Genomic DNA, 25,345 nt, shown 5'->3' with positions numbered 1-25,345 from the left:
CATTTCCAGTGAGCTTAGGTCCTACAGCTGCTGCAAATATAGAGGAAACAGCTTTAATTTGATAGCTACATCGGATAGAAGAGGAATGGGAGTGAAGTTGTTCAAAGATCAAGCAGCAGCCAGTGAGTTCATACTTTGTTCACCGTATTTTCAAATCATGACAGCTAAGCAATATTTTTATTTTATGTCTTGTTGGACAGCTTACACAGGGGTACCTAAAGGGATAATAAATACTTCAATATGCAGTGCAATGATACGAATGAATGAAGATACACAGCGTCAGTTTTCATTGCGATAAAGCTGCAGAAACACAAAATTCAAATGGTTGATTGAACCTGCAGTTATTGCTGCTGCTCCTCTCTGAACTGGAATAAGCAGCTGTAATACCAGCGCTCACTCACTGCAGAGGGATGATGAAGAAATTTACATCCTTTTTTTTCTCCATCTGGATTGAACATTTGCACTGATTACACCGAACTCCAAGCAATACTGAGCTGATTAAAACTTTTTGCTCGCAGACCTCTTTCGTTCCCTCTTTGCCTCCAAATTAGCAAACCAACCGGCTAAATCAACACCAGTGTATTAGCGTTGTTGATTTCTCACACATTGAAGGCCTTTCTGTTCAAAGACTGCAGAATATCACGGCAACAAAAACAATCTTCCACACCAAATTAGTTTATTTAAACTGAATAAAGAACCATTTGCAATTATAAAAGTAGCGCTAAGAGTTGATGCTAAATAAAAAACAAAGATGGCTGTAACATTTCTAGTCGGCTGCTGAGAGGATGGTTGGTTGAAAGTGCTGCGGTCGAGTGTCGGTCCTTATTCATCACAGTAAACTTGTGCCAGAGTCAATAACAAGAGGAACATTTCAAGGTGAAACTAATCTACAGAGGTTGGAAATCAACATGTTGAAGAACCAGAACCCTTGCAGCTCTGCAGAACAAGTACAAATATCACAATTGCATTTTAAAAATCATAATTAGCAATTGATGAAGAACCAGTCAGTAAGCTCATTACCAGGGCACCCTTTTAGTGCTTCCACACAGTGAAAGTAAAACGAGCATCTTACTTTTGAACGCTAAAATGGCATGTTTTGATAAATATATTCGCAGCTACCATAATTGAGGCCTCTGCAATCACATGCGTTCGTGAAAGCAGCAAAATAATGCGCAACCACACATATAAATGCAAACTGACCTGTAACTATGGAGTTATACTGACAACAGTGATATCTCCCAAAGTTAATCAACTTCTCCCATCTAACTACACAGCCATGACTTCTACAAACATCGATTTAATATGAGTACCCTTGTGCTTTGTTTGTACAGCTATTTTCACATTCATATCTGCAAGGTTCTTCAGGCCTACAGGATAAAGGTAATATCTGATAGCTGTTGCTCTGTTTGCTGCTGTTTAGCAGCAGCTGTTATGCTACACAGTTCTGGAAGGATGCAGATTGGCATTATCCTCAGTTTTCAAGGTTAATCTTTTAATTGTATTAAATGTTTAATCAAGTGCACAGCAAAGGAAATTGTGGGCAATAGTATTTTCTCCTAAATCAATATGTTACATGATAACAGTTATGTAGCCAGGGTAGTAGGTATGTGTTAACACATTTTAAAACATATTTCAAACGCATTTTCTGCTACTAACATGCATCTGATGCTCTCTTGCTAGCTTACGCTCCACGTATTTTATGATGTATTTTCTGTTTTGTTTTGTGTTTTGCTTTTTAAGTCAATAAAGCCATTATCATCCAATTTAAAGTTGAAAAATATGACAAATATAACTCATAATGTGGCTCAAAGGAGTTTATTGCCCCACGTGCTTGTCGATACTTCCTGCAGTGACTGAGCAGGCCCCTGCTGAGATGACAGATGGTGTGAGAGATCGACTCCAAGACTTGGATTAGGGCATGTTCAGCATGTTCTCCCCTGTATCTCCAGATGCCCATCACATCGCACTGTTTGACCTGCCCTCACCTGAAGAAAACAGCACATTAAAAGTGAATCTGGTGACATCAGATTCTAACGCCCCCATAGGGAGTCTGTTTCTGGACTTTTCTAGACAGATCAGCATAACTACTTCTGGCTTGATGTTCTAGTGTCCTTCATCTCACCTGGTGTACTGCACATTGTAATTATATCAACAGGCTTATTTTTATGTGCATATTTATGAAGTATGTAACATATAGTTCTAGATTATATTAACTGTTGTAGTAATAGGCTCTCTTTTGCATAGTTTAAGCCACTGCTGAGCAAAAATTGTGATCTTGCTACTCATTTTACGGTGTATTAGTCGGTTATATGCTGTTGGTTATGTGATGTTTGTGCACACTTTGTGAAACGTGGACAGGTGTTTAATTACGTGGCCCAATCATTCGTATAATGAATTAGACGGGTCCAGTAAATGGGGTCTAATTTTTTCATGTAGTAGTTAGCTCTGCAGATTGGGATTGATATCATCAACATTATGGACATGTCTCCTTTTTCAGAAGGACACTTACTGAGATTTTACTGAGACGCTACGTGTGCACGATCAGGTACCAGCACCTTATTTCAAGCCCAGGAAAAGCCTGCTTAATGCAAACATGGCCAACAAACACTGCTGACGAGGAAAGAAGTAGGATTTAGATAATAACACTTGTTCACTTTTGTAGATAGCTTGTTTTGAAGGGGAGAAGAGAGAGAGAGTAAAACTAAAAACTGAATTATCATCATTCAACAACAACAACAACAACGCCACAATTAAATTCTTATTAGTTCCAGCCATTCATCAGATAAATATGATAAACTCTTAAATAGCTTGAAGAAACAAGCAAAACAAGAAGGGATGATCAATATTCCATTTTCCCGCTCTACTCGCACAGATGTTCTTCAGGAGTTTGGCCCGACTTCAGCATTCTGAGGGTGTCACAGTCATCGTCATCGTTCCTCGTCCACTCAGACAATCTACGACTAACCAGAAGACAGTTCCGTCCTCATCAGACAGCAGGACAGCTATCGCGGTGTCATCTGGAAATGTAATAATGGACTTGAGGGCAGCTGATGAGGATTTAATTACAAACGAAGGAGGAAAAGAGCAAAGGGCTCACTGAATATAGCAGTTCACTGAGCTGGTGATTGGAAATTATGTGTTCAAATTATACCCTCAAATAACTTTCAATTTTCTATCCACACGCGCTGTCTGACTGCAGGTTTCTCATTTCTAAGCCTCATATCTATCCAGAGCAGGAGAAACTCTGGAGCAGTGTGTGGAGGACGTACTGCCTAACTGGCAGAAGCCCATCCTCAGAAGGTGGAAGAAGATTTCCACAGTGAAAACACTAATGGAAGTGGGAAGAGATCAGAGTTTGTGATGGTTTGGTCTGATGCTAAAACACTGGAGACGCTGTGGCGGCAGCGTCCTCTCAGACGTGTAGGTCCTGCTAGGTACGGTAATGGGACTCATCCTTGACGCTTCTCCGGTTTGACAGTAAAAGCCTTCCTACGCATGGCATGACCAGGGGAGCATGTGTCACCAGCAAGAAAGATGAAATTTATGATGGAAAAACAATCGTGCTGCGATGAGGTCTTCAAAATGACTTATAATCCAGGAAGCTGCTTGGCACATATTTGCAACCTTTAAAAATGGACAGAAGGAACAGAGCTGGATGCTCATGAAGAAGTGGGAATAAAAACAGTCCGTTACAACCATCCAGACTTTAGGATAGATGGATCCTTCACACTTGCTCGAAGGGTTTCCTTCATTGATGTGTGAAAGACTTGGATTTCTACTATTATATTGTTATTTTTTTCCCCTAAAATCCCATTTAGGATGAATTCAGGATTGTTTTTCCTGTTGACTAAATTAATTCTTGATGTTATGATGATGAGGTCATTTGGTGGTAACCTAGGCAGCAATGCTGGACTATAAAATGTCTTGCAAGTTTATTATTTAGTAAATTATTGCAAATTATTAAAAACATGAACAAATTTTAATGGACTGTATTTACTGCATATTGAAATTCAAACAAGAGCTTGTGTTTTTAAGTAAACCTTTCTATTTAAAGTTTGCCTTTCCTGTGGACCCAATGATGGAAAGACAGCATTCTTGTTTGCTACCTGAATGTGCATCCAAGACCTGAGCTTTTCTATCTTAAAATGTCAGATGTTTGACGTCCTGGAGTGCCGGCCTCTTGAGTCATTATTACTCGGGCACTGGCTTCTCTGTCGATCAATACAACCTTCAATATTAAATGTGTGTTTCTAATATTAGCAACATTTCAGGGTGAATTTTGAACTCAGGACCGGTTACGTGCACACGGGTCATCCAGCAGGGAGAATTCTATTTAAGCGCTTTTGTTGCCGTCACTACTTTTCACCTCTGTGGTCAGGTTGGCAAATGTGTTCCTTTGCTTTGTTTTGGTGAAGTCACTCTTGTATGGTTTATTCTGAATGTGTACTGAAAGAATCTGTGGCCTGTCTGATAATTCGGGGCTGGCAGTAGCTCGAATCCCTGCTGTCACTAAGTAACGTGATGAAAATAATCACATTCAGCAGTGTCTACGGAGCCAGAGCAAGCAGTCGGAGCAGAACGTGTGTAGCTACAGTGCACACACAAAACAGGCCTCTGCCCTCACATGTCACATTTGCAAATGAGGTTAAGTGTCACTGAAAGGCTGTGATTAGAGACAGCAGGACGGGTAACGCAGATGAGAGAGAGAGGAAGAGGTAGAGAGAGTGCATCGGAGACAAGTGGCTATTCACCTTGGTAGATAAGCCGGGCATTTCTCACACACTTTATCTCCTCTACCTGATTGTGGGGACAGAATAACCTTTCAGAAAAGCCCTCATATTCAGCTGTTTTATATGCTCCCTCTAATTCCGGCTGCAATGCTGGATTTCCAACACAACAGAGGCGAGTGTGGGCTGAATTAATCTGTTCTTTTCTTTGAGGCTACCCCGACTCATTCGTGTGTTGTCTTGAAATGACTTCAAATCAAGCCAAAAAGTGTGACTTAATGGTTCGCACTATTTGTGGTGTATATGGACGCGTCACACACCCCTGAGCTGCTCTTTCACAGCATCGTTACAGTTCCCATGAGAAACGCGCTGTAGTGGTCTTAAATGCAGCTCTACACGCTTGCTGAGCACAGCCAGAGCTCAATGTTTCACGTGTTGTTGATGGCACACCCTCCATATTGTTACCATACCTCAAGTCAGCCATGTGCCCTGTGGCCGTTTTTATCTCTGTTTGCAGAGCGAAGAAACAAAACACTGAGAGCGAAGAAACAAAACACTGAGTCTGACCATTACAACCTGCATTCTTTGCCTCCTTTCTTACCTAGTATTTAATAAAATATAGATAATACAGTATCGACCCAACAACAGGGCGCAATCGCTCTAAAACTTCCAAATCAGCAACCCATTGGAAATTAGAAAATAATGACTGCTTTAAAGTTCCTCTCCCGCTCTCTTTCTCGCTCTCTTCACACACACACACACACACACACACACACACACACACACACACACACACACACACACACACACACCACCACACACACACACACACACACACACAGAAATACATAAAATCTGCATCATTTACTTCTTATCTAAGGTCCCTGATCTGTAAAATGTACACAGAGCAATGTAATATATATATATATATATTACAGTATATGTGTCGTGTGTGTGTATGTGTGTGTTGCGTGAGTGGGGGGGGGGGGGGGGGGGGGGTTCTTTGTTGACAGACATTTAACAGCGTGCATATGTGGTGTTCGCTCTGCAGTCTTCCTGTCATTTGCTATAACTCTCTGCTCATAAAATTAGAACACACACATTTCAAGCTTGCAAACATTTGTTTTGTCACTGCATTCAAACACAACAGCCAACTTTAGCTCCAGCGATGGTTTCGAAAAAACACCTACCTTGGTTTTCTGACTAATAAGACCTTTTGTGCTTTTGTGCTTTAATTTTAACACCATGCTCTATAGAGCAATGCAACACTTAAAGGGTCCATAGATTCTGGTGCTCAAGACAGTAAAATCCCCAGACAGTAAAATTCCCCTTAATCAATTGTGCTCAATCAATAAAGTGATGAGGGACACATAATTGATGAGTTTTGGGAAGACATATGAGTCCAAACACTAGTTTCACACAAATTGATGTATTCATTATTTCATTAACGAGGAAAAGATTGAGCTCTCCTGAGATATGTTGTTGCAAAACCTTGCGGCTCCGGCAATGCAGAGTTAGAAGTTCAGACTTTGTCTCCAAACCTGTGAGAAGATGTTGAAATTTCCTCACTGCCTGTTGTCATTGTTGGTCACCTACAGTGGTGACTCATTGTGCCTGGACACTATTTCCTGCATTTGTTGCAGGGCTTGTTGGTGTTTTCCCTGCTGGTCACTAGTCCTACTACATATGTGCATCATTTCTTAAGATCATTAATCCAAATGCTTGTATTGAAATACTGCTCTACCTGACGATGCTAAAGACCTGCGATGCTGCAGCAGTAGAGGATACTGGCATGACTACATGGAAGATTAATGTGAACTCTACAGGTACAGCTGCATTTGGCCCAAGCAGGTACCTAATGCTACTCAGGAAAGATGAGTGCACCTGATACCCATCACTCTAGTCATGCATACAATTCTGAATTATTACCATTCATTTCATATTTTAGTCATTAGCCAAGCAGAAGGTTGAGTTCAAAAAAGTAATAGAATATTCTCCACAGACTTGCAGTTTGCATAAATAAATTTAGTGTAAAGCACAGCCTTGGGATATACAGGGCTGATCATTAGCTGGCAATTTCAACTGATTTAAATGGCTGGGAAAGCCCAGACATCTCATTTGAATTTTAGCGCTCACTGCAAGATACTTTCTCACTTTGGGTCGACAGTGGAGCACAGCCTGATGTGGTCGGCCAGTAGTTCTGTACATGGGAGTTTAATACTGAAGCTTGGCATTAATAATAGCCTCTCTGATTTAACATAACCCAAAAAGGACCATTGTAATATTATATTACACACACGCACACACACACACACATCATTTTTCTCAAGAAGTACACAGGGTGTTTTTATCATTCCTTCCCCGCAGTGCCCCTTGCCTCCACATGGATTTGTTTTTACTTCCTTTGATTGGGTCTGACCTTTGTTCAATTACAACTGGGGAGACTGCACAATGATAGGTGTTCTAACGATGGAATAATGAAGACAGGCATGTTTGGAACGGACGTGGACTTCCAACAACGCGGGCGAAGATGTGATTGCAAAGGTTGAAAGTGTCACTCTCGCTTCTATTTCCATTGTCAAGTCCACCTACAGGCTTCTGGATTGACTAGGCGAATATATTGTTGTTGTTTTTTTACAATCTTTTTTATGTTGTATTATGAGATTGCTCTTGGTAGTTAAACAGACATGAAGTTAAATCATTTTGACTTCTTATTTCGCTGGAAGCATGTCTTAAACAATTTTTAAAACTCATTTTGAAGAGGTCAAGATCTACATTTTCCTTGGATCAGGACTGCATTTAGTTTAGCTGCCTGTCATTGAAAAGTTAAGAACTCATTGGTTTCACACCACAACTGCCCTCTTCAGAAGTGTGGAAATACTCCCCCTCCTTTATTCTCTCAAGACCTTTTTCAATTTACAGCATGGATTTCCCATGGCTGTCAGTTCCATAGCTGAGCCTTGGATAAAGGCATTTGGCCAAAAACCTGAGCTCCGATCATTGAATGTATTGAGATGTGTGTGAGTTCGTGGCAGGCTGTGTGAGTAAGGCATCGCTAGCCCAAGAGAAGATCTCCTAACGCTGCCAAATTTTCAAACCCCGGGTTAATCACTTGTATCAATAATATTTAAAACAAAATGTGTGGATTTAAGGTTACATTTCTGCTAAATGTGTGGACTTTTACACCTCGAATTTAAAGATTTGAAGGTGTCTCCACATGACCTGACACCCTGCTGATCTCCTGCTCTACCACGCTGTGAAAAAGGTAGTGTAACTCACCTCATCCTGTAAAGAAACACAGTGGGTTTGTGGGTTATTAGATTGTCGTTTAAGCAGCATCATATAGTGATTTTCTGGTGATTGTTCTGCACCCAGAGGCTTTAAAGATTTTCCTTCCATGTACTTCCAGCTGATGGACCAGAATCTCCCAGCAGAAGCCACTGAGGAGAATAATTAGTGGTAGGTATTACTCCAGTGACGCGCTCCGTGAATCAGGCCTTCACTTCACGTGCCCTGCTGGCTGGAGCCAGTGACAAATCTCACCTCCACGGTATAAATCGACCCACCTGCTCCACTGTGAAAAACACTCCCTTCCCAGTGAAGTATCACTGATGAGGAAGGAATGACAGGTTGGTTTATCGTTGAAATGACAAAGGCATTCATTCCATTTCTTGCAGGGAACATTTTCCTACTAGGAACCATTCATACTAATCCACAGGTGATCTCCTTCACTTTTAGTTTTCATTTCTCCCTTTGTCCATAAGATTAATGAGGTTGTTTTCCCACTTTAACTGCTTCTCCTGAATTACTTTTCCAAGGCCAGATAGTGTAACTGCACACACACACACACACACACACCAGTGTGACTTTGAGTCGCCTGAAGGTGGACATGTACTGCAGCAAAGAGATTACTGTTTTCTTTTGGGGGTTTTGGATTTGATGTACCAAAGCATTATCATAAGTGAAAAAAACGATAATGCAGAATTATTTAGGTTCAGGTCAGCAAAATCATATATATATACATATAGTATATTTACATGTATATGTATATTCCAGTGAGTTTCAACACATCATTGGATCTTGTAAAGAGACAAAGGGATGTTTTTGGTTTGTGCATGTGCTCACATCATTACATTGCTCAAATAATTAATGGAATTACCATAAGATCAATGGATGGAGCGAGTGACTGACTTTTCTGCCCCACCTTGTCTCTTCTGTCCCTCCTCCTCTGACTGTAAAGCACCAAGTACTCATGTCAATAAGAGATGAAGGTTCCCATTTTGCCCATGAGTAATGTTGCAACTATGCTACTCTGAATACTCATTTGATCTCTTCGATAAATCAAACAAGAAGGTGCTATAAGACCTGATGAATCCTGATGTCAGTTTTTCCATATTTTAAACCCTGATGAAGCTCCTGGATATGACATGTTTGCACTTATGTTGCTTGTGTTAACCTGATGGTAAAATCCAGTCGTTGACGATGTTCTAACTATGCAAACCTTACAGGAGGCTTGTTGAATATTTCGCCAGACTGCCTGTGATTGTGCTCAAGCAGATGTTCAGAGGCTTCAGTGAATGACTTTGAAATGAGACCTGAAGTGAGTTGCATTTTCTTTTGCTTTTTTACAAAACCAGACAACAGTTTACAGTTGTTTTCACCTTTTTATTCTCGCACATTTTAAACAGCAGGGTTTTTCTTCTTTAGAACTGGCTTGTAAGGTTGCAGGCACCATATATGCACACCTCTGATCTTGAACATGTTTTGGTATATGAATTGAAGATGTGCATGGTAATATTAAATGTATTTGTACATTATTTCATTATTTATTTTGTGCATCGGCAATAACTTTAAACAAACGTCATCTCTCCTGAGCAGAAATGGGAACAAATAAAACAGCAGAACGGAACAGATGCAATAAACACAATGGGGTTGATGCATTTTGAGTAGCTTACTCAGTAGGTGGAAAAAGTTTTGCTAGAACAACATTCAAAACACTTTAACAGTGGTGGCGTGATGATAATGAGGCTAACAACATGAAGGCTTTAGGGCTTCACACATGGAACATCTGTGAAACTTTATTTTGGTCACTGTTGACTGAAGAACGGACCGCCAGCATCAACAAAGGGGCACATCTGCTGTCACCAGTCAGAACTGGCCTCATCTTCCAGTAGAGTATCTGCTGAAGTGCCTAGAAATAATCTAACCAAACTAAGAATAGACTCTATGATTGGAGCACTAAGTGAAAGGGGAGAAGCAGAAGCTTCAGAACTCATCTGATTTTTGCTGAATGAACATCAACTGAAGGTTGTGACCCTGAAGAATTTCTTTTCACTTCTCCCTCCCTCCATCCACTCTTTCTTTTTCTATCAGTACACAATCTCAGTTTGAGACAGCCTTTAATGTGTTCCCTGAAACACTGCTGCTTCCAGCTGTGCAGCTTATCGTTGAATGTAGATTTTTACAACCACATAATTAGTGACTTTCAAGCTGGATGCAGTGTCAGCGATTGATAAGATACTTTCCACCCACTGTTCTTGATGCCTGTTCTTCTGTTAAAATGTATTAGTTCTTATGTTTTTACTCCCATCTGTTGACAACTTTTGACCATTTCTCATCAGTATCTTTATAACAAAACAGTATTGGTTTAATTTTCCCCCTCATGTTAAACAGCTTCAATGAAAGACTCATTTTTTATTCATGAGCCAACATTTGATTGATTGACAGATCCTTTCAAAAGGTGCCCTGGAAATACATTTTGACGGGAGGATTTAGTGGAAAGAAGGCAACAGGATCAAAGAATCATTTCCTCAATGTTATACAATACAGCAGCGATTTTGCGTGATTGTCGAGAGCAAAATTCCAAAAGGGACATAAATCATCACAGCAACATTATTTGGTGCAAATAACCACTGTTTTTACACTCTTTTATACATATTTCATACCTATAAATGAATGAATAAATGAATGAATTTCATAATTTGTAGCTAATTCTTTTCTAAATCACCTCTTCTTCTTCAATAATCTTTTTATTTGCACCCCTGATACAGTGCAGAGGAAAACTACTATGAAATTGTTTCATTAATTTGTTGGTTTAGACAGAACCTAATATAATGGGGTTATTCCTCTGCATCGCATTCTGTAATAGTGCAACAATTCTAAGATTCTGCAGTGAGCCAAAAGACAAAAGGTAAAAATAAATCCTTGAACAGAACAAAGTCAAATTCACTCTTGTAGTTCAGAAATTTTGGAGGTTTTTAACATTATTTCATCAAACACCAGTAAGCCGGTGTCTGTTCAGCCTGTTAATCGATTTATTCCAGTCTGTTCCGTGTGTGTGGATCAAAGAGCTGGATCAGGGCTGCTTATTGTCCGTGCAGGGTTCAGGATGTCTCTGTCTTGTCTTGTCTGCCTCTAATTACACCTACACAGCATCCCTGTTTAACATCTCCATCTTCCAGCTGAAAAAGATGCTGCAGTGCATGCGAACAATACCAGAGATCTCAGTGTATTCTGACAGTCATTGCAACATTTTCTGATAAATGGTATGCTTTTTATCTGTCCTTTCACGCTCCTGAACCTCAGCTGTAGAATTTTTCACTGTGCAGCATGGGAGGCTATTTTAAAAGTTTAAACACAAGCTTTAACAATGTAAGAAGTTACAAGAAGCAAAGTGTATGAGGATCTCAAACTAGTCCTTCCTAACTACAAAAGATGAACAACTGGATAATTTAGTTTTGCCAACACAAACCTTTGGAATTAGTTCAACTGGACTTTAAAATGCTGCTATAAAAGCCCGTTTTCAATTCTTCCTCCATCAGTATCCTTGCAGTACTGTATGTTGGCTGTTGGTTCTGTTTCCCCCATTTTGTTAGCCTTATTACAGGGATGGCGCCCTGCGCGCACACTCACGGCGCTCTCTAATTGGTGCGCGCTCCTGTGGAAAGGTAGAGGCTTGGCTCTTTCCTGCGCCGTGGCTCAACACTAAGACACACACTGAAACTTTGACAAACATCGTTAAATGTTTGTTACTTATGGTTAAAATACTTGAGATTTATGCTGCGAACAAACTCTTCGGATGTCTGACGAGGGGGATGAAAGCGACAGCGGGGAGAGAGGGCACCTCTCGGAGTCTCCCTCCCCGCCGCTGTCTCTCTGTGTTCCCCGGGATTCTCCTTCCCTTGCGCGGCCCTTGGACCTCTTCTCCTCTGCCTCACCGCTGCTGGGGGACATAGATCCGCCTTATCTCGCCTCTCCGGAGTGCCTTCATGCGTCTCCGGAGAATCAGACGCCCAGGGACATCCCACACCTTTCACCGACAAAGTTCCTCCAGGACACCGAGGACGTTGTCTCCCCGATTCGTCCGCGGCGGAATGTGCGGTTAGATGCGGGGTACGGCCACTACGATGATCCGTTCCCCAAGTGGAGAGGACGGCGATCCGCGAACGCTGAGCGCTTTCAGCACCGAGAACAGGGGTTCCACCAGGCGCCCGGAGTCCAGGAGCAGAGGAACCATTACTCAGCTGAGCACATCCCTGAGTTCAGCTCCGACATCACGTGAGTTATCGGTGGTTTTTCCACATACAAGTTGTATTCTTTAATGAAGGGACCCATCATTAGCTGTTTGGCTCAGTGCTCTGCCTCTGCCATTATTTACGCTGCTGGTCGAGACGTGAGAGAACCTGTTGTCTCCATAATTGGATGGAAATCCGTCAACAACAAATACAAGAGAGAGTGGCGCAAAATAAAGAATTGGACAGTTGCACCTCTGATGTGAGGGCCAGACCTGGTCAGTGATACAGTCGCATGGTACAAGGGAATCTTAATAACTAACCCCCAATCCCCTATATTTTTTTAGATTGCTTCATTTAAATATTGATTTTCTAATAAGTGATTCCTCTGAAGCTGTCTCTGTCTCATTTTTTTAGTTTACCCCTGGGCATTATTCACAGGTCTACATTATGGGAATGCATATGCAGCACTTGACAGGAGCTGCACATTAGAGAAACCCTCCTCTCACATATAACACACACGGAAAGACACTTTTGGACCCGTGTGCCATTTTACTTATGTTTTACTAATTTTACATCATATATGTTTATGTTAAACACTGGGGAGTGCTCTCCAGATGTGGTGCCATTATGCAAATGCACCACATGAATTGTGACAATGGAAATAATCCGTGCACGAGTGCAGATTTCGACAGGCCCTGTGTTGAGTCTTTGATCCAGTCTGTCCCTTTTGATGAACTGAAGCATGTATGCCCTGCTAATGTCCAGTCTGGATGTGTGAGTGGGTGTATGTGCATGTGAAAGAGAGGGTGATCATGCCTGTTTCTCATTACCAGGGAAATATGGTGTGGAACTCAACTTTGATCTGTCAAATTGGCAATTTGCTGCATGAAAGACTTTGTGCATGTGTCTTTGCATCCATGTGTGTGTGTGTGCGAGAGAGAGAAAGCGTGCATGTGTGTGTTCCATAATGGGGGAAAGAGAGTCTAATTCTGCCAAGATATATAGTTGGTCCATGTACACTTCTATAATTCTATCATTCCTGTAGCTTTTCCTGCTGAGTCTAGAAGTTTCTGTTTTATTCATCGACAAAATTCAGTTTGCCACCAGACAGTTTCCGTCTTCTTTTTTCTAGGGTCAGTAATGTCTCATAAAAACTGTCCGTAGCACTTGCATGCTCAGGGTAATACTGCACATAAGATTGTGATTTATCTGTTTGTTTTTGTTGTTGACTTAATATGTCAGGTGTCCTCGTCCGCCCATTTGCTACGGTGGTTGGTAGCACTTCCTGCTTCGAATAAGCAATGCTGCAATAGAATATAGACAGATACCACAAAGATGGAAACCATGAAGTTATCTTTATAGAAGGTTATTTTGTGGTAATATCGGCCAAATTAGACTATAAAGAGTTCATGTCCGATACTCTTATGAGATCAACAAATGGAACCATGAAGTCATCTATCTGACAAATACCAAATAATAGTGGATTTTCCATTAAAAACAATATCTAGAGTAGACGCGAGGGTTCCAGGCTACCTTATATTTGGATACAGTGCGATTGAAAATGTGTACACACACAATACACTCATTCAATTTGCTATAATATCTAAATGAATGTTAATATCTCTTTTAATTCATTGCAATTTTTTTTGTCTGAAATAACTGCACCAATGTGTATGAGATGCACACAACTGATGTCCGTAAACTCTTTGAAACACGATAAGTTACTCTCAAAAGGTGCATGTTTCAATCACATTACAAAATAACAGGCAGTACAAGCACATGTTGAACGCTATTGAATCCATAAATTCTCGTTGAGTCATTGAGGGACACCAGGATTTAGCAAAGAACCCCTATGGAGTGGGCAGGGACCCCCCCCCAGACCTCTACAGACAGCCCTGACGGTCTATCTGGAGATGAAGCTACACAATGCATCTATGTGGCCCACAGTTGCTATTAATAGTCTGTGATGTCACGCATTATTTCCTCCTACGGATCATTTCCTGCTACTCACAGGCCAAGTTTAGTGAGTTAACAATAAGATAAAAAACAGGATATATGAACCCTTGCATGAGTCTTTACTTCAGCATAACTGATACGACCAAAAAGCTGCAAACAGCGGTGACCCTTTGCCACAGATTGCACCGTTGTCACACATCTTAGGATGTAATAAATGACCCTATTGAACTTCAACTCCACAACTGTCTGTCATGCCCTCTAGATAACACTCTAAATACTCCAGCTTGGATGGATAGACAAGGATCTCTGCAACTCTGCGTTACAGAACCTGTGTGTCTTCTCTGACAGTTGGGTTGTTAGCCGGAGTGGAAGCTGCTTGCTGAGACGGGTGTTTTGAAAGATCTGCAGTTGTGTTGGAGTGTGATGCAGCATCAGAATGAGAGCGGCAACTCAGCCGAGTGTTTACTTCAAGCAACATTCAGCCAATTAAGTTCATTCCAATAATCACCTATTCTGGAATTCCACTTTGCTGTTGGTTCCCTCAGAAGTCTGATAAATCACACCTTAAACCCAAATGTAGCCATTTTTCAGCTGGTTTTACAGTGAAGCGACAATGTGGCTCAACTGGGATTGAATGAAGATTTGTGGGTCTTTCTTGCAGTCATGCATTCATGACATCACATTCTGCCGCGCTGTTTCCAGTAAGACTTTGATGGTCCCATTCGCAGCGATGTCGTGAGCCCTTTAATCTTATGAACACAATATTCCGTGGCCATACAATCATACAGGCCCACGCGGCCACCAACACGCAAACTCCCTCCATCCTTCTCCATCGTGTCGGCGTCCTCTTATCTTCACGATCGTAATTCTGTACAGAAAATTATATTTAGGGACAAAAGCAGAAACAGTAAGAGATGGATGGTGAGGGTGATAGAGGGAGAAGGAAAATGGCGTTTCATTACTTCACTATCTAAATGGGCTCTCGGCCAGCCTATCCCCTCCTTTATGGGTAATCCATTCAGTGTTTACATAGAGGACTAGGAATATATGGCACATGTTCATGTGGACATGCACAAAGCTACACCCTGCAGAAGCATGCCTGATAACTGGAAAAAATGGGTTCACTATCGTACATAATATAGACACCGTAAAAAGGATGTACCACACGTGTGACATTTTAAAGATTTTATTTATTCCAGACTGTAATGCTGATGTTGCTGACAGCGGTTTCCAGGGACACAGTTGATTGTGTGTAAATTGAAAATCAACATCTGCAGACCTTTTACGCCCTATGAAGACGCTGTCAGTTAAGTTGGCGAGCCCTCTTCATCTTCTCCGTTACCCTCCCACTGCATGCCCCCAGGAATGTGTCCACACATGGACAGGCTTCAGTTTTCACCTTTTCCTACAGTGCCCCCACTATTGTGTGGACCAGCCACACTTACTGAGAGACACACTTAGAAGACTTGCACGTAGCCTGGATTACAACTCCTCTTAGATATTTTAACATTGTGGTATAGTCGTGTAAGTGCAGTGCTGCAGATGTATATTTATTCACTCAACAGCAGATTTAATTCATTCAGTGAAGAGTGTTTTATGTTTTTAATCTAATAAAATCAAATCACTATAGCTGAGTCCCATCATAAATCAAAGATTTCTCCTAGGCTCAGCGTTTTGGAAGAAATTATTTGGATAATGTTGGACGTAAAACCCATGTTGGTGACACTCCCTGACAGATTATGGCTGGAAATTTTGGGCGACCACCGGGGCTCATGGGGTAAATTTGTAATCTCATCACCAATTAAAGGGACACCTTCATCTCCTTTTTGTCAACCACATGAGCTTTGACCCAGTCAGCGGTTAATTGCTTTGCCAGAGGATGATATATCAGACGTGTAGGTGTGACTCCAGGGTCAGGGGAGAAATTTGCATTAAAAACAGCTTGTGTTTGGGCAGTTTCTGTCCAAGGAGATCACCCCACGTGAGGGGAGAGTAATGACTGTCCTTGCTTTGATGCCCATCAGTTAGTGACTAATGGAACTGTCTTTTCTTTTCCCTGAGAGCAAAGCTGCCTCATTTTTCTTTTCCTTCTTTTCCCATCACTATATCTCTCTGCTGTCTCCAGGGTGGAAGCCATGCATCGCCGTCACACCACGCTAAGGGAAAAGGGGCGTCGCCAGGCAGTGCGGGGCCCGGCCTACATGTTCAATGAACGCGGCTCGCCACTCACTGCAGAGGAAGAACGTTTTTTGGACGCTGCTGAATATGGTAACATTCCAGTGGTCCGCAAAATGCTGGAGGAATCCAAAACCCTCAATTTTAACTGTGTGGACTACATGGGTCAGAACTCTTTGCAGCTTGCCGTGGCCAACGAGCACCTAGAAGTGACTGAGCTGCTCCTGAAGAAGGATGGTTTGGCGAGGATCGGGGACGGTCTGCTGTTAGCTATCTCGAAGGGTTACGTTCGAATTGTTGAAGCCATCCTCGCTCATCCTGCTTTCGGGGGAGGTCTCCGGCTGGCTTTATGCCCTCTGGAGCAAGAGATGCGCGATGACGATTTTTACGCCTACGACGAGGACGGCACTCGTTTTTCCCATGACGTCACGCCCATCATCCTGGCCGCTCACTGCCAGGAGTACGAGATTGTCCACATACTTTTGACAAAGGGGGCGCGCATTGTAAGGCCACACGACTACTTCTGTAAATGTGCAGAGTGTGTGGAAAAGCAGAAAAAAGACTCGTTTAGCCACTCCCGCTCCAGGATGAACGCGTACAAGGGCCTTGCCAGTGCAGCATACCTGTCGCTCAGCAGCGAAGATCCCGTGCTGACCGCATTAGAGCTGAGCAACGAACTAGCGAGATTGGCCAACATCGAGACAGAGTTCAAGGTAAAGAACTGCGTGCTTCTTCACATTCAAACGCCCAGATCCTCACAACCGCATGATTTTATTCATGCGCAGGTACACAAATTACAAGTGCAGCTGTCGACAGAGCTGGTTTCACAAGTGGATTTTTCCATTTGCACTCCCAGATTTCTGCAGCATTGTTCTTGTAAAATCTTCTGGATTTCTCCTCACTCTGCTGTAAATTAAGAATAACGATGAGAACATTAGAAGAGGGCTACCTGATATTAAATAAGAGGGAATACTTGTGATGTGCATCAAAAAGCACAGATCCGGTTCTGTCCACGGTGGCGATGCTCCAAGCTGCAGCGGCTCAGGACCGACGCTCCATCTGATTTGGAAATTTTTGTCATGCAATCAGTTATAGAATCACAGATAAAGTGTCTTCTGTGATCAATAAGAGAGTGTGGTGAAATTATGATCTAGAAAAATTGATTGATGAATATTTAAGTCTGTCTAATCGAAGACATATATCAGTGTTGATGTCATTGTGGACCTTTTTATTTGTCACATAAAATAAAACTACGCAGAACAGAAAACATCATTTTTGGGGAAAACAAGTCCTCTAAGTACCCTGATCTGGTATTTTCTTCTGACTGTTGTCATGTTTTATTTCAGTTTTCCTCTCATTCATTTCTTCCTCTCTTTAATCCACCATCACAGTTTTTCTTCCTGTCATCGTCGCCTGAGTCCTCCAGCTTCTTTGCTTGTGACTGAAGACAAGCAAATGGCTCACCTGAGGGACCGGACTTATGTTGGAGCACATCTGCTGCATTACCACTTCATTATCGCTACTTTATTTTCCAGTCCTTCTCACATCATCCTTTAATTTATTCTGACAGTACCAGAATAACAAACTCAATGCCTTCCACATGGGAAGAAACACATTTTGGTACACATTACACTGATTTATGAACCAACAAAAGAGCCAGTGAAGTAATATTTGCTTAGGGGCAGGACAATGTTTTCTCTCCCCACAGTGTTGCCAGAACATTAGATTGGGTGACAGTTTTACCGACAGTCATTCTATATTTTTCAGTGGATATTTGGTATGAAAATTTCTTGCAAATCTATGAGATCTTCTAGGTTTAAGCCATAACAAGCCCTGCTATTTTTTTTAATATGCTGCATGAATATCAGCCTAATTAATGATAAAAGTTTTTACATTTACTTTATCTTGAAATTCCCCCAGCTCAGCCTAGAGCTCCATTATTCTGTCCTGACTTTATACAAGTTGTTTGCTACTACATTCAAAAAGGAATTGTCACACAGTGTAGCCTTACTCTAAAAATGTTCTGTGCTAGGCAGGAGAGCAAAGCACAGAGCAACATTTTCAGTCATCATCATTTTCTTTTGTATTGTATCATCACTGTTGGGTCTCCTTATCAGCCATTCATCTTTCAGCTCTCTCCTTCACGGCTGTTCTTCCTCCCATTTCACTCATCCGTGGGCCTTCTCCTGCTTCACACCTCTCTTCATTTTCAGATTCATCATCCCCTTTAGCTCCCTCCTTGAGGCTCATGCTGCACATGTTGAATCCTGCTTGCAATTGTACCTACATCAGTGTCTGTTGCGCCCTTTTCTCTGTTATTGATGTGCGATTCCTAATGCAAATATCATTGATTATGGCTTCCAACTTATCCATATATTATCTTCAGGACCAGCCTCTCCCTGAATGTCAACAAACATGAGCTCATTGTTGACGGGAAAAAAATAGGATAAAAACAGCAGGGCGTTTCTTACAAATGTCCAAGGACAGTCCAGTATACCCTCGATGTCCAGTATCATGTGTAAATTATTCTTCAGCAATAAAGTAAAGAGGGTAAATAAAAAGTGTCTGAAGTGTCAGAGCTTCAGTGTTGTTGCCAGAGGCTGGTTGACTTTTTCAGGGATCACTTGTAAATGTGATTTGATCTTCCTCTCCGGCAAGTTTGAATCCCAAACTTATCCACCCATAGATTTTGTCCTAACCACCGCTCGAGGGGGATGCTGGAGTCAATCCTAGTGGTGTGCATCTTCGCTGGCCTTACGATCCAATTACCGTTCAGGAGTCTACTATTCGGTCTGATTCGATTACACAGCGCATCTGGATGCATCACAGATGCGTCACCTCCTCACTTTTCTGTGGTGCCATGCATGGATTTTTCATAAATTAACAGAAATTGTCCGATAATTTTGTTAACACAGAATGGAAATTATCATTAAAATTGCACTACAACAATACAACAGATTCTTTGGACTCTGATCAAAGAGAATATGGCAACATGATTGCTGCACGGTTGGTTCTCTTATTCAGCCCATCACCAGAGCTTTGATCTCTCTGTACAACTGTAATTGGTTGCTGAGATGTGTTCTCGTACCGTGGTTCCAGCCTCTGTTGTTGCTAGTGAAATCAGGCATTCTGGACAACATTGTAAGGCTCCGATACATCGGGTTATCCTCTGGGTTTTCCCGGACGTGGATGGAAACGTACTCATCACGGACCTTTGACACTGTTTCATTTTTAATTAAAAAATCGATTGTGTGACCCAAGTCCATTGATTCAGAGTCACCCTCTTAAGAATTTAGATGCATCCTGAAAACAATTATTTTTGAAACCCCCTAGTCAATGCCAGCAGTCACTGGGTGAGAGACAGAACAATGTCCGTCACCTCAGAGCACACACACACACACACACACACACACACACACACACACACACACACAAACATAAACCCAAACACACACATACATTTCCAAGTCAACCTGATGTTTATGTTTTTGGGATTGTGTGAAGAAACTGGAGTATGTAGAGATTATAACAGATATACTTTCCGTCTAATAAAGAAATAAATGCAACCCCGAGCAAATATATTAATAGCAAAGAAAACCTAGAGTTTTTGCAGACACGGGAGACCACAAAGTGGAGGGAGGCTTGCTTGAATATGACACGCTGCATTGCACCGTTTAACAGTAAACTGTGCAAGGCACCAAGGAGCAGAAGACAGAATGGAAGTGGGCAGAATTATTACGGTGGGATAAAAAGAGGCAGAAAGAGAGAGGGAAAACACTTGATGGATAAAAAAATCCTTCCACGAACAGTTTATCTCACCCAGTCATGGATACCTTAGAAACAGTTTGGCCCAGCTGAGTGAAACATCTATTACTATAATACTTTTGGATATGAAGCTAAATTGCTATTATGATAAGTCAAGTTGCCACTTATTAATCAGTTATAAAGAAAACCTCTGGCTTTTCTTTAGATATGTGGTAAATGAGGCTAGATTTTTGGGTTGTTACACTCAAGCTCTATTCTAATCGGAACCATGTCAATGGGGTTGAGATTTGCACTCTCAAAGTTAGAGCCTAAATTATGTTGTAAAGGAGGCTGACACCAATGTGTTCAATCATCTCAAAGGTCACATTATGGAAAACTGTCTATTGAACTACTTTCATTCTTTCTATTTATCTCTCCCTACTGAATATTCTTTGTGCCCTTTCATTCAATTATTTGTGTCCCCATGTAGAATGACTACCGTAAGCTGTCCATGCAGTGTAAGGACTTTGTGGTGGGCGTGCTGGACCTTTGTCGAAACACAGAGGAAGTGGAGGCCATATTGAACGGGGACGTGGACCAATGTCCTCCGAGCCCCTACAACCGACCCTGCCTCAGCCGCGTCAAACTGGCCATCAAGTACGAAGTAAAGAAGGTAACCTCACCAGACTGTCAATAGCACTGTTCAGTTCACTATACTGTAGTTTTATCTTAATACGGTTTATATGAATATATAACAACAATAATAATAGAGAAGTGCAGCTGAGTTAATGGGGCAGGGTCCAATTGTCAACTTTAGATTGAACCTTTGTAGTAGAGAGCTCATCTGTGTTTTGATTTCACTTTTTCCTGACAAACACAAGTGAAAATTCTGTTCACTGTTGCGTAAGTGCCCTTCTGTTTGGAGAGAGCATATTGAATGCTTTATTTGTGCGCTCATCCAAATTACCAAGCTTAAATTTCTGCAAAACACGATTGTTTATCCAAAATTTCAAGCTCGATCCCTTGTCCATTCTCTCAGCACGCTCCTCCACATGCACAGACATAAACCTGTTTGACCTTTATGTGCTGCGTGCTTACTTTAATTGGGTACAAAGCGTGTGGGTGTTTGTGTGTGTGTTTGTGCGCACTTGTGCACAACCTGCCTGTGCAGTGGTTTGTGTCCTGCGACCAATGGTCACTCTGCTAATTATAATGGAGACAAGTTGCAGCGGAAACCGGATGCAACATGAGGAGTTGATGGACACATGTAGGGTTTGTGTGTCAGGGCAGGGGCTTGGTAGACAGGTCGGTAATTATCCTTTTTAATAGATATATTTGCGGTAGTTTCCATCTGAATTTAGACCTAATTGAGTGCCATCGTCTTTAATCAGGGATTTGAGTGGAGCATGTCAGTCTTCTGCCGCCCTTAATGCCTTGAGTGAGGCTGATTATTAAAGCTGGAGCATTTCTGACAGAGGGAGAACAGTTTGATTGTTAAACCAGTTGATCTCCTGCTGGCCATTGATCACCCGATATACGTCCACATCCTTCCTCCTGCAGGAACAAAACACCCACCGATTACTTCCTCTCCGGTGGTGGCGTTCCCCTGTCAGTTTGATTCTTAGAGTTAATTCATCAGCATGCGCTAATCAGGTCTTATCCAATAAGACTAACATGTAAGGAAGCGCATCTCATGAGAAACTGACAACACAAAGAGCAAATGGCTAACAAATTGCACCAATTGTCTCCAATATTTCGTTCCTCTGTTTTCTCTAGTTTGTTGCACATCCCAACTGTCAGCAACAGCTGCTGACTATCTGGTACGAGAACCTCCCCGGACTGCGGCAGCAGTCAGTCGGAGTGAAGTGCTGGACGGTACTGGGGGTCACCGTAGGCCTGCCCTTCCTGGCTATTGCCTACTGGATAATGCCATGCAGCAAGGTATGAATGCGCAAACACGGACCCACGCTTATGAAATGGATGCATCTCATTAAGGAGCGCAAGGTGATTATTTGTTTCCACGTAAAACTTGGGATTTATCGATGTGGATGTCCTCATCTTTTACACATTGTGTAAATCTCCCCCAGCTATGTGTTAATAAATATTATTGCTCTTAGACTCAAATCCCATTCATTGGCCAATTTGTAACACATTATTGGCTTCTAGCATCTGTGTTCATCTCCTTGTCCTATGATGACGTCCGTGATGAACTGCTGCACCGTGTTACCTCAGGCCAGACGTCATCAGATCATTTCTTCTTATTCTAAGTATGTTATCTGGGCTGATACATGACAGCCAGTAAAAGCAATGTCAAAATATCTGCACACTCGGAAATGTGTACAGCTGACTTGAGTACAGCCATTTGAAGAAGCCGCTTTATCAAAGGAGTTCAGACAGATTTAATTAATGCAAACAGCCGTGGCGCTTGTCTATAATAAATTAGCCATGGGCAACAGCGGACAACGACGTTTCTCATGTCTGTGTGCTCAATTTAGTCTCTGAATAAACTGTAAAGAGATGTGGAAACAGTGGTGAAAGTCCCAGGAAAATTCACGAGCCGTTACACAAAGAAAACAAAATTACTGGCTGCATCTAAAAGTCAGTTTCATTATTTTCGCATGATGTGTTCCCCAAGGGTGATATGAGACCGTACCAACTCACTTAGCGTTTGTCTTGGGTACAAAGGTCATTTACATTGCTGTGGGTTTTCCAGTTGTACTTTGAGCTTAATGTTAACTTAATGTTTACAACACATTAGAATGAACAATAGTTGCACAACAGCACACTGAAGCATCCCAGCCAGATTGCATTATACCCACGTCTGGTGGAAGCATCATTTTATTGTTTCCATCCAATTCAGCTTCCATTTTTAGTTCCAGTGCCCATCTTAGGCGCTGCACGGAGGCATGCTGGGCTTAAAATGGCACGTGGACCCATACTGGTATACATTAGGTGTGATATAACGGCTGCATTTGTACACTTCTGACATATTACCATGTCGACATCTTTGCAATTGTTTGGACTGCGGAAGCTTCCCTAAAAGCAAAGAGAGCCAAGCATTAGTTTTTGCTCCCAAGTTTACTGAACCGGTATCAGAACTCACCTGCTTCAGTGGAATAAATGTAATGTGATTCATTTTTTATACATTCCAGAGGCCTTCTTCCAGCACTCTGCATCCCATCTGTTAATCAGAATCAGTCATTTAATGGCTCAGACTACAACTGCAGCCATCTTGAGGTCACCGCCCATCGCCTCCTCTGCAGTTCCAGACTGAATACATAGGTGTCTCTGAGTGCTCGACTGGAATTGGTAATGAAAGAGGTTTGGATGGAAAACACATCCATCTTTCAGTAACCCAGCTCTCACTATCAACTGTAATTTTATTTTATTTACTATTTACTGTACCGTTCTATTTGCTATCACAGACCTGCAGATTTAGTTCTTTAGAGATGCACATTTTGTTTGTGAGTGTCAAGCAAGGACTCTAAAATATTGCCTTATGACTCTTACTGCCATTTTAGTTCAAATATTTCAACATACATGAGAATTTATTCAACTACTGCTGGCCCTTGCGTCCATTTTAAAGCTCCTGTAAATAAAATGTACAATTTAAGGATGCTCTTTTGGGACCAAGGAGTGGATTTTTTTTATTTTGTGAATGTTGTTTTATATTTGCAAAACACAGTCAATTTATTTGCAAGGCTTTGGCATGAATTTAACTCTGTAACCATGTAATCGCAAATTGATTAGACTGGCCTGAGGCCACATTTTAATTCCTCATCATGCAAATTATAATCTGCAAAAAGACACTGGTTTCCCTCTCACTCTCATACATACACACAGCACACACACACTCACACACACACACATGCAGAGCATGCTAATCTCCTCGTGAACCAGGTTACAAAGTACGAGAGGAGTTTGTTAGGCATTTATCAATTAGCCACTCAGGCTATTTGAATGTGGAGGGAATGTGGTCTGTACTAAAGTGCTGAGGCAGTTAAACAACTTTACATGTGTGTATTTCTTAGTTATAAAGAGAAATGTGAGGCCCATCTGTCAGTCTGCCACTGTGTGATGCAGCAGAGAGCAGAAAAAAAGACACAAAATGATTTATTAAAGCAGATTCTAATGAAACAGATAAGGACAATGTGTTCTCAGATGCTGGTTGAAGATAGGAAAGAGACAGAAAATGTTCTGTTATGGCTGATTGTGTGGGGTGGTTCTGCCTACCTGCTCTTAATCATTTCAGCTCACCCCTCTTATCAATTTCTCTTCTATTATAATTTTGGAATTTCTCAATTTCTGCAGAAACACAACACACATCAGTTGAACAAGAAATGTATTTGTTGAGTGCTCATATTTAACATTTATCTTGTGTAATTGTTATTATTGGTAGTAATGGTCGTGCTGTTTTTGTGAAGCAGAATGGCCAAAAGATGATTTATTTTTTTTAAACGTAAAATTTGCAGATTATTGATGTAACCTTAATCTTTTTCCCAATTTATACCTTCATTATGACTGTGAAAGAATTTTCTTATGTAAGCCCAGATGCCCCAATTAAACTTATGCTGTTAAACTTGGCTCCACCATCGCTGAAAGAACACGTCTAAAGTGATGATTCAGGAGGAAATCAACAGCAGCCCTCAAACACAGACTTCAAAAATTAGAGGAGCTTGAAAGGTTTGCAGGACACTGTAAATTAGAACTCAACAAGAGGTAATTGAAGTCCACATTTGCCGAGTTGCTGGACAGTTTATCTATTTGGGAGACAGGAGACAAAGAGAACGTGTCATGACAAATCCAGTCATGCAGGAGAGTCATGATCACCTTACTGAAGGTTTAACCACAGACAAATGGGCTATAAAACTCCTTTTTTTTCACGGTTCACATCTTGGAAAAAATCGAAACAACAAAATCAATGCAAATCAATTTTAACTTCAGTTTATCCATGTAATTTGCAAGGACCTGCAGAAATGAAAGACTTTGAGTGCCCAAAATGAGGGGTGGTTCAATTACGGTACTGCATAGACTGACATGCAAGAAAATTAGAAAGGACAAAGGGATTAAATATGGATGCAAATGCATGTGTACGTCGGTGTTCTTTTAGAATTGTAGAAGGATAGATAGCTTAAGGAAATGAGAATACAATGACAGCAAACATGGTAGCAAAACAGCTCGGGGAGGAAAGCTCATTTCCTCTTCACTGGTCTGAAAGATCCCGAACCA

The 25,345-nt window shown here is 41.5% G+C and overlaps 1 protein-coding gene across 2 annotated transcripts in view; it reads left to right on the top strand.

Annotated features, from left to right (window-relative positions):
* Window positions 1–11,387: 11,387 nt before the first annotated feature.
* Window positions 11,388–25,345, top strand: part of LOC130530980 (short transient receptor potential channel 7-like) — a 33,894-nt gene continuing 19,936 nt past the window's right edge. For both annotated transcript variants that reach the window (XM_057042609.1, XM_057042608.1), the window contains exons 1-4: window positions 11,388–12,284; window positions 16,323–17,085; window positions 20,607–20,789; window positions 21,893–22,057. In XM_057042609.1, the coding sequence (XP_056898589.1) occupies window positions 11,806–12,284; window positions 16,323–17,085; window positions 20,607–20,789; window positions 21,893–22,057 (1,590 nt within the window). In that variant the 5' untranslated portion in view covers window positions 11,388–11,805. The remainder of the gene's footprint in view (window positions 12,285–16,322; window positions 17,086–20,606; window positions 20,790–21,892; window positions 22,058–25,345) is intronic.

The sequence above is a fragment of the Takifugu flavidus genome, chromosome 9 (genome assembly GCF_003711565.1).
Source record: "Takifugu flavidus isolate HTHZ2018 chromosome 9, ASM371156v2, whole genome shotgun sequence".
NCBI classification, from domain to species: Eukaryota; Metazoa; Chordata; class Actinopteri; order Tetraodontiformes; family Tetraodontidae; genus Takifugu; species Takifugu flavidus.
This window is presented reverse-complemented; position numbering and strand designations above follow the sequence as displayed.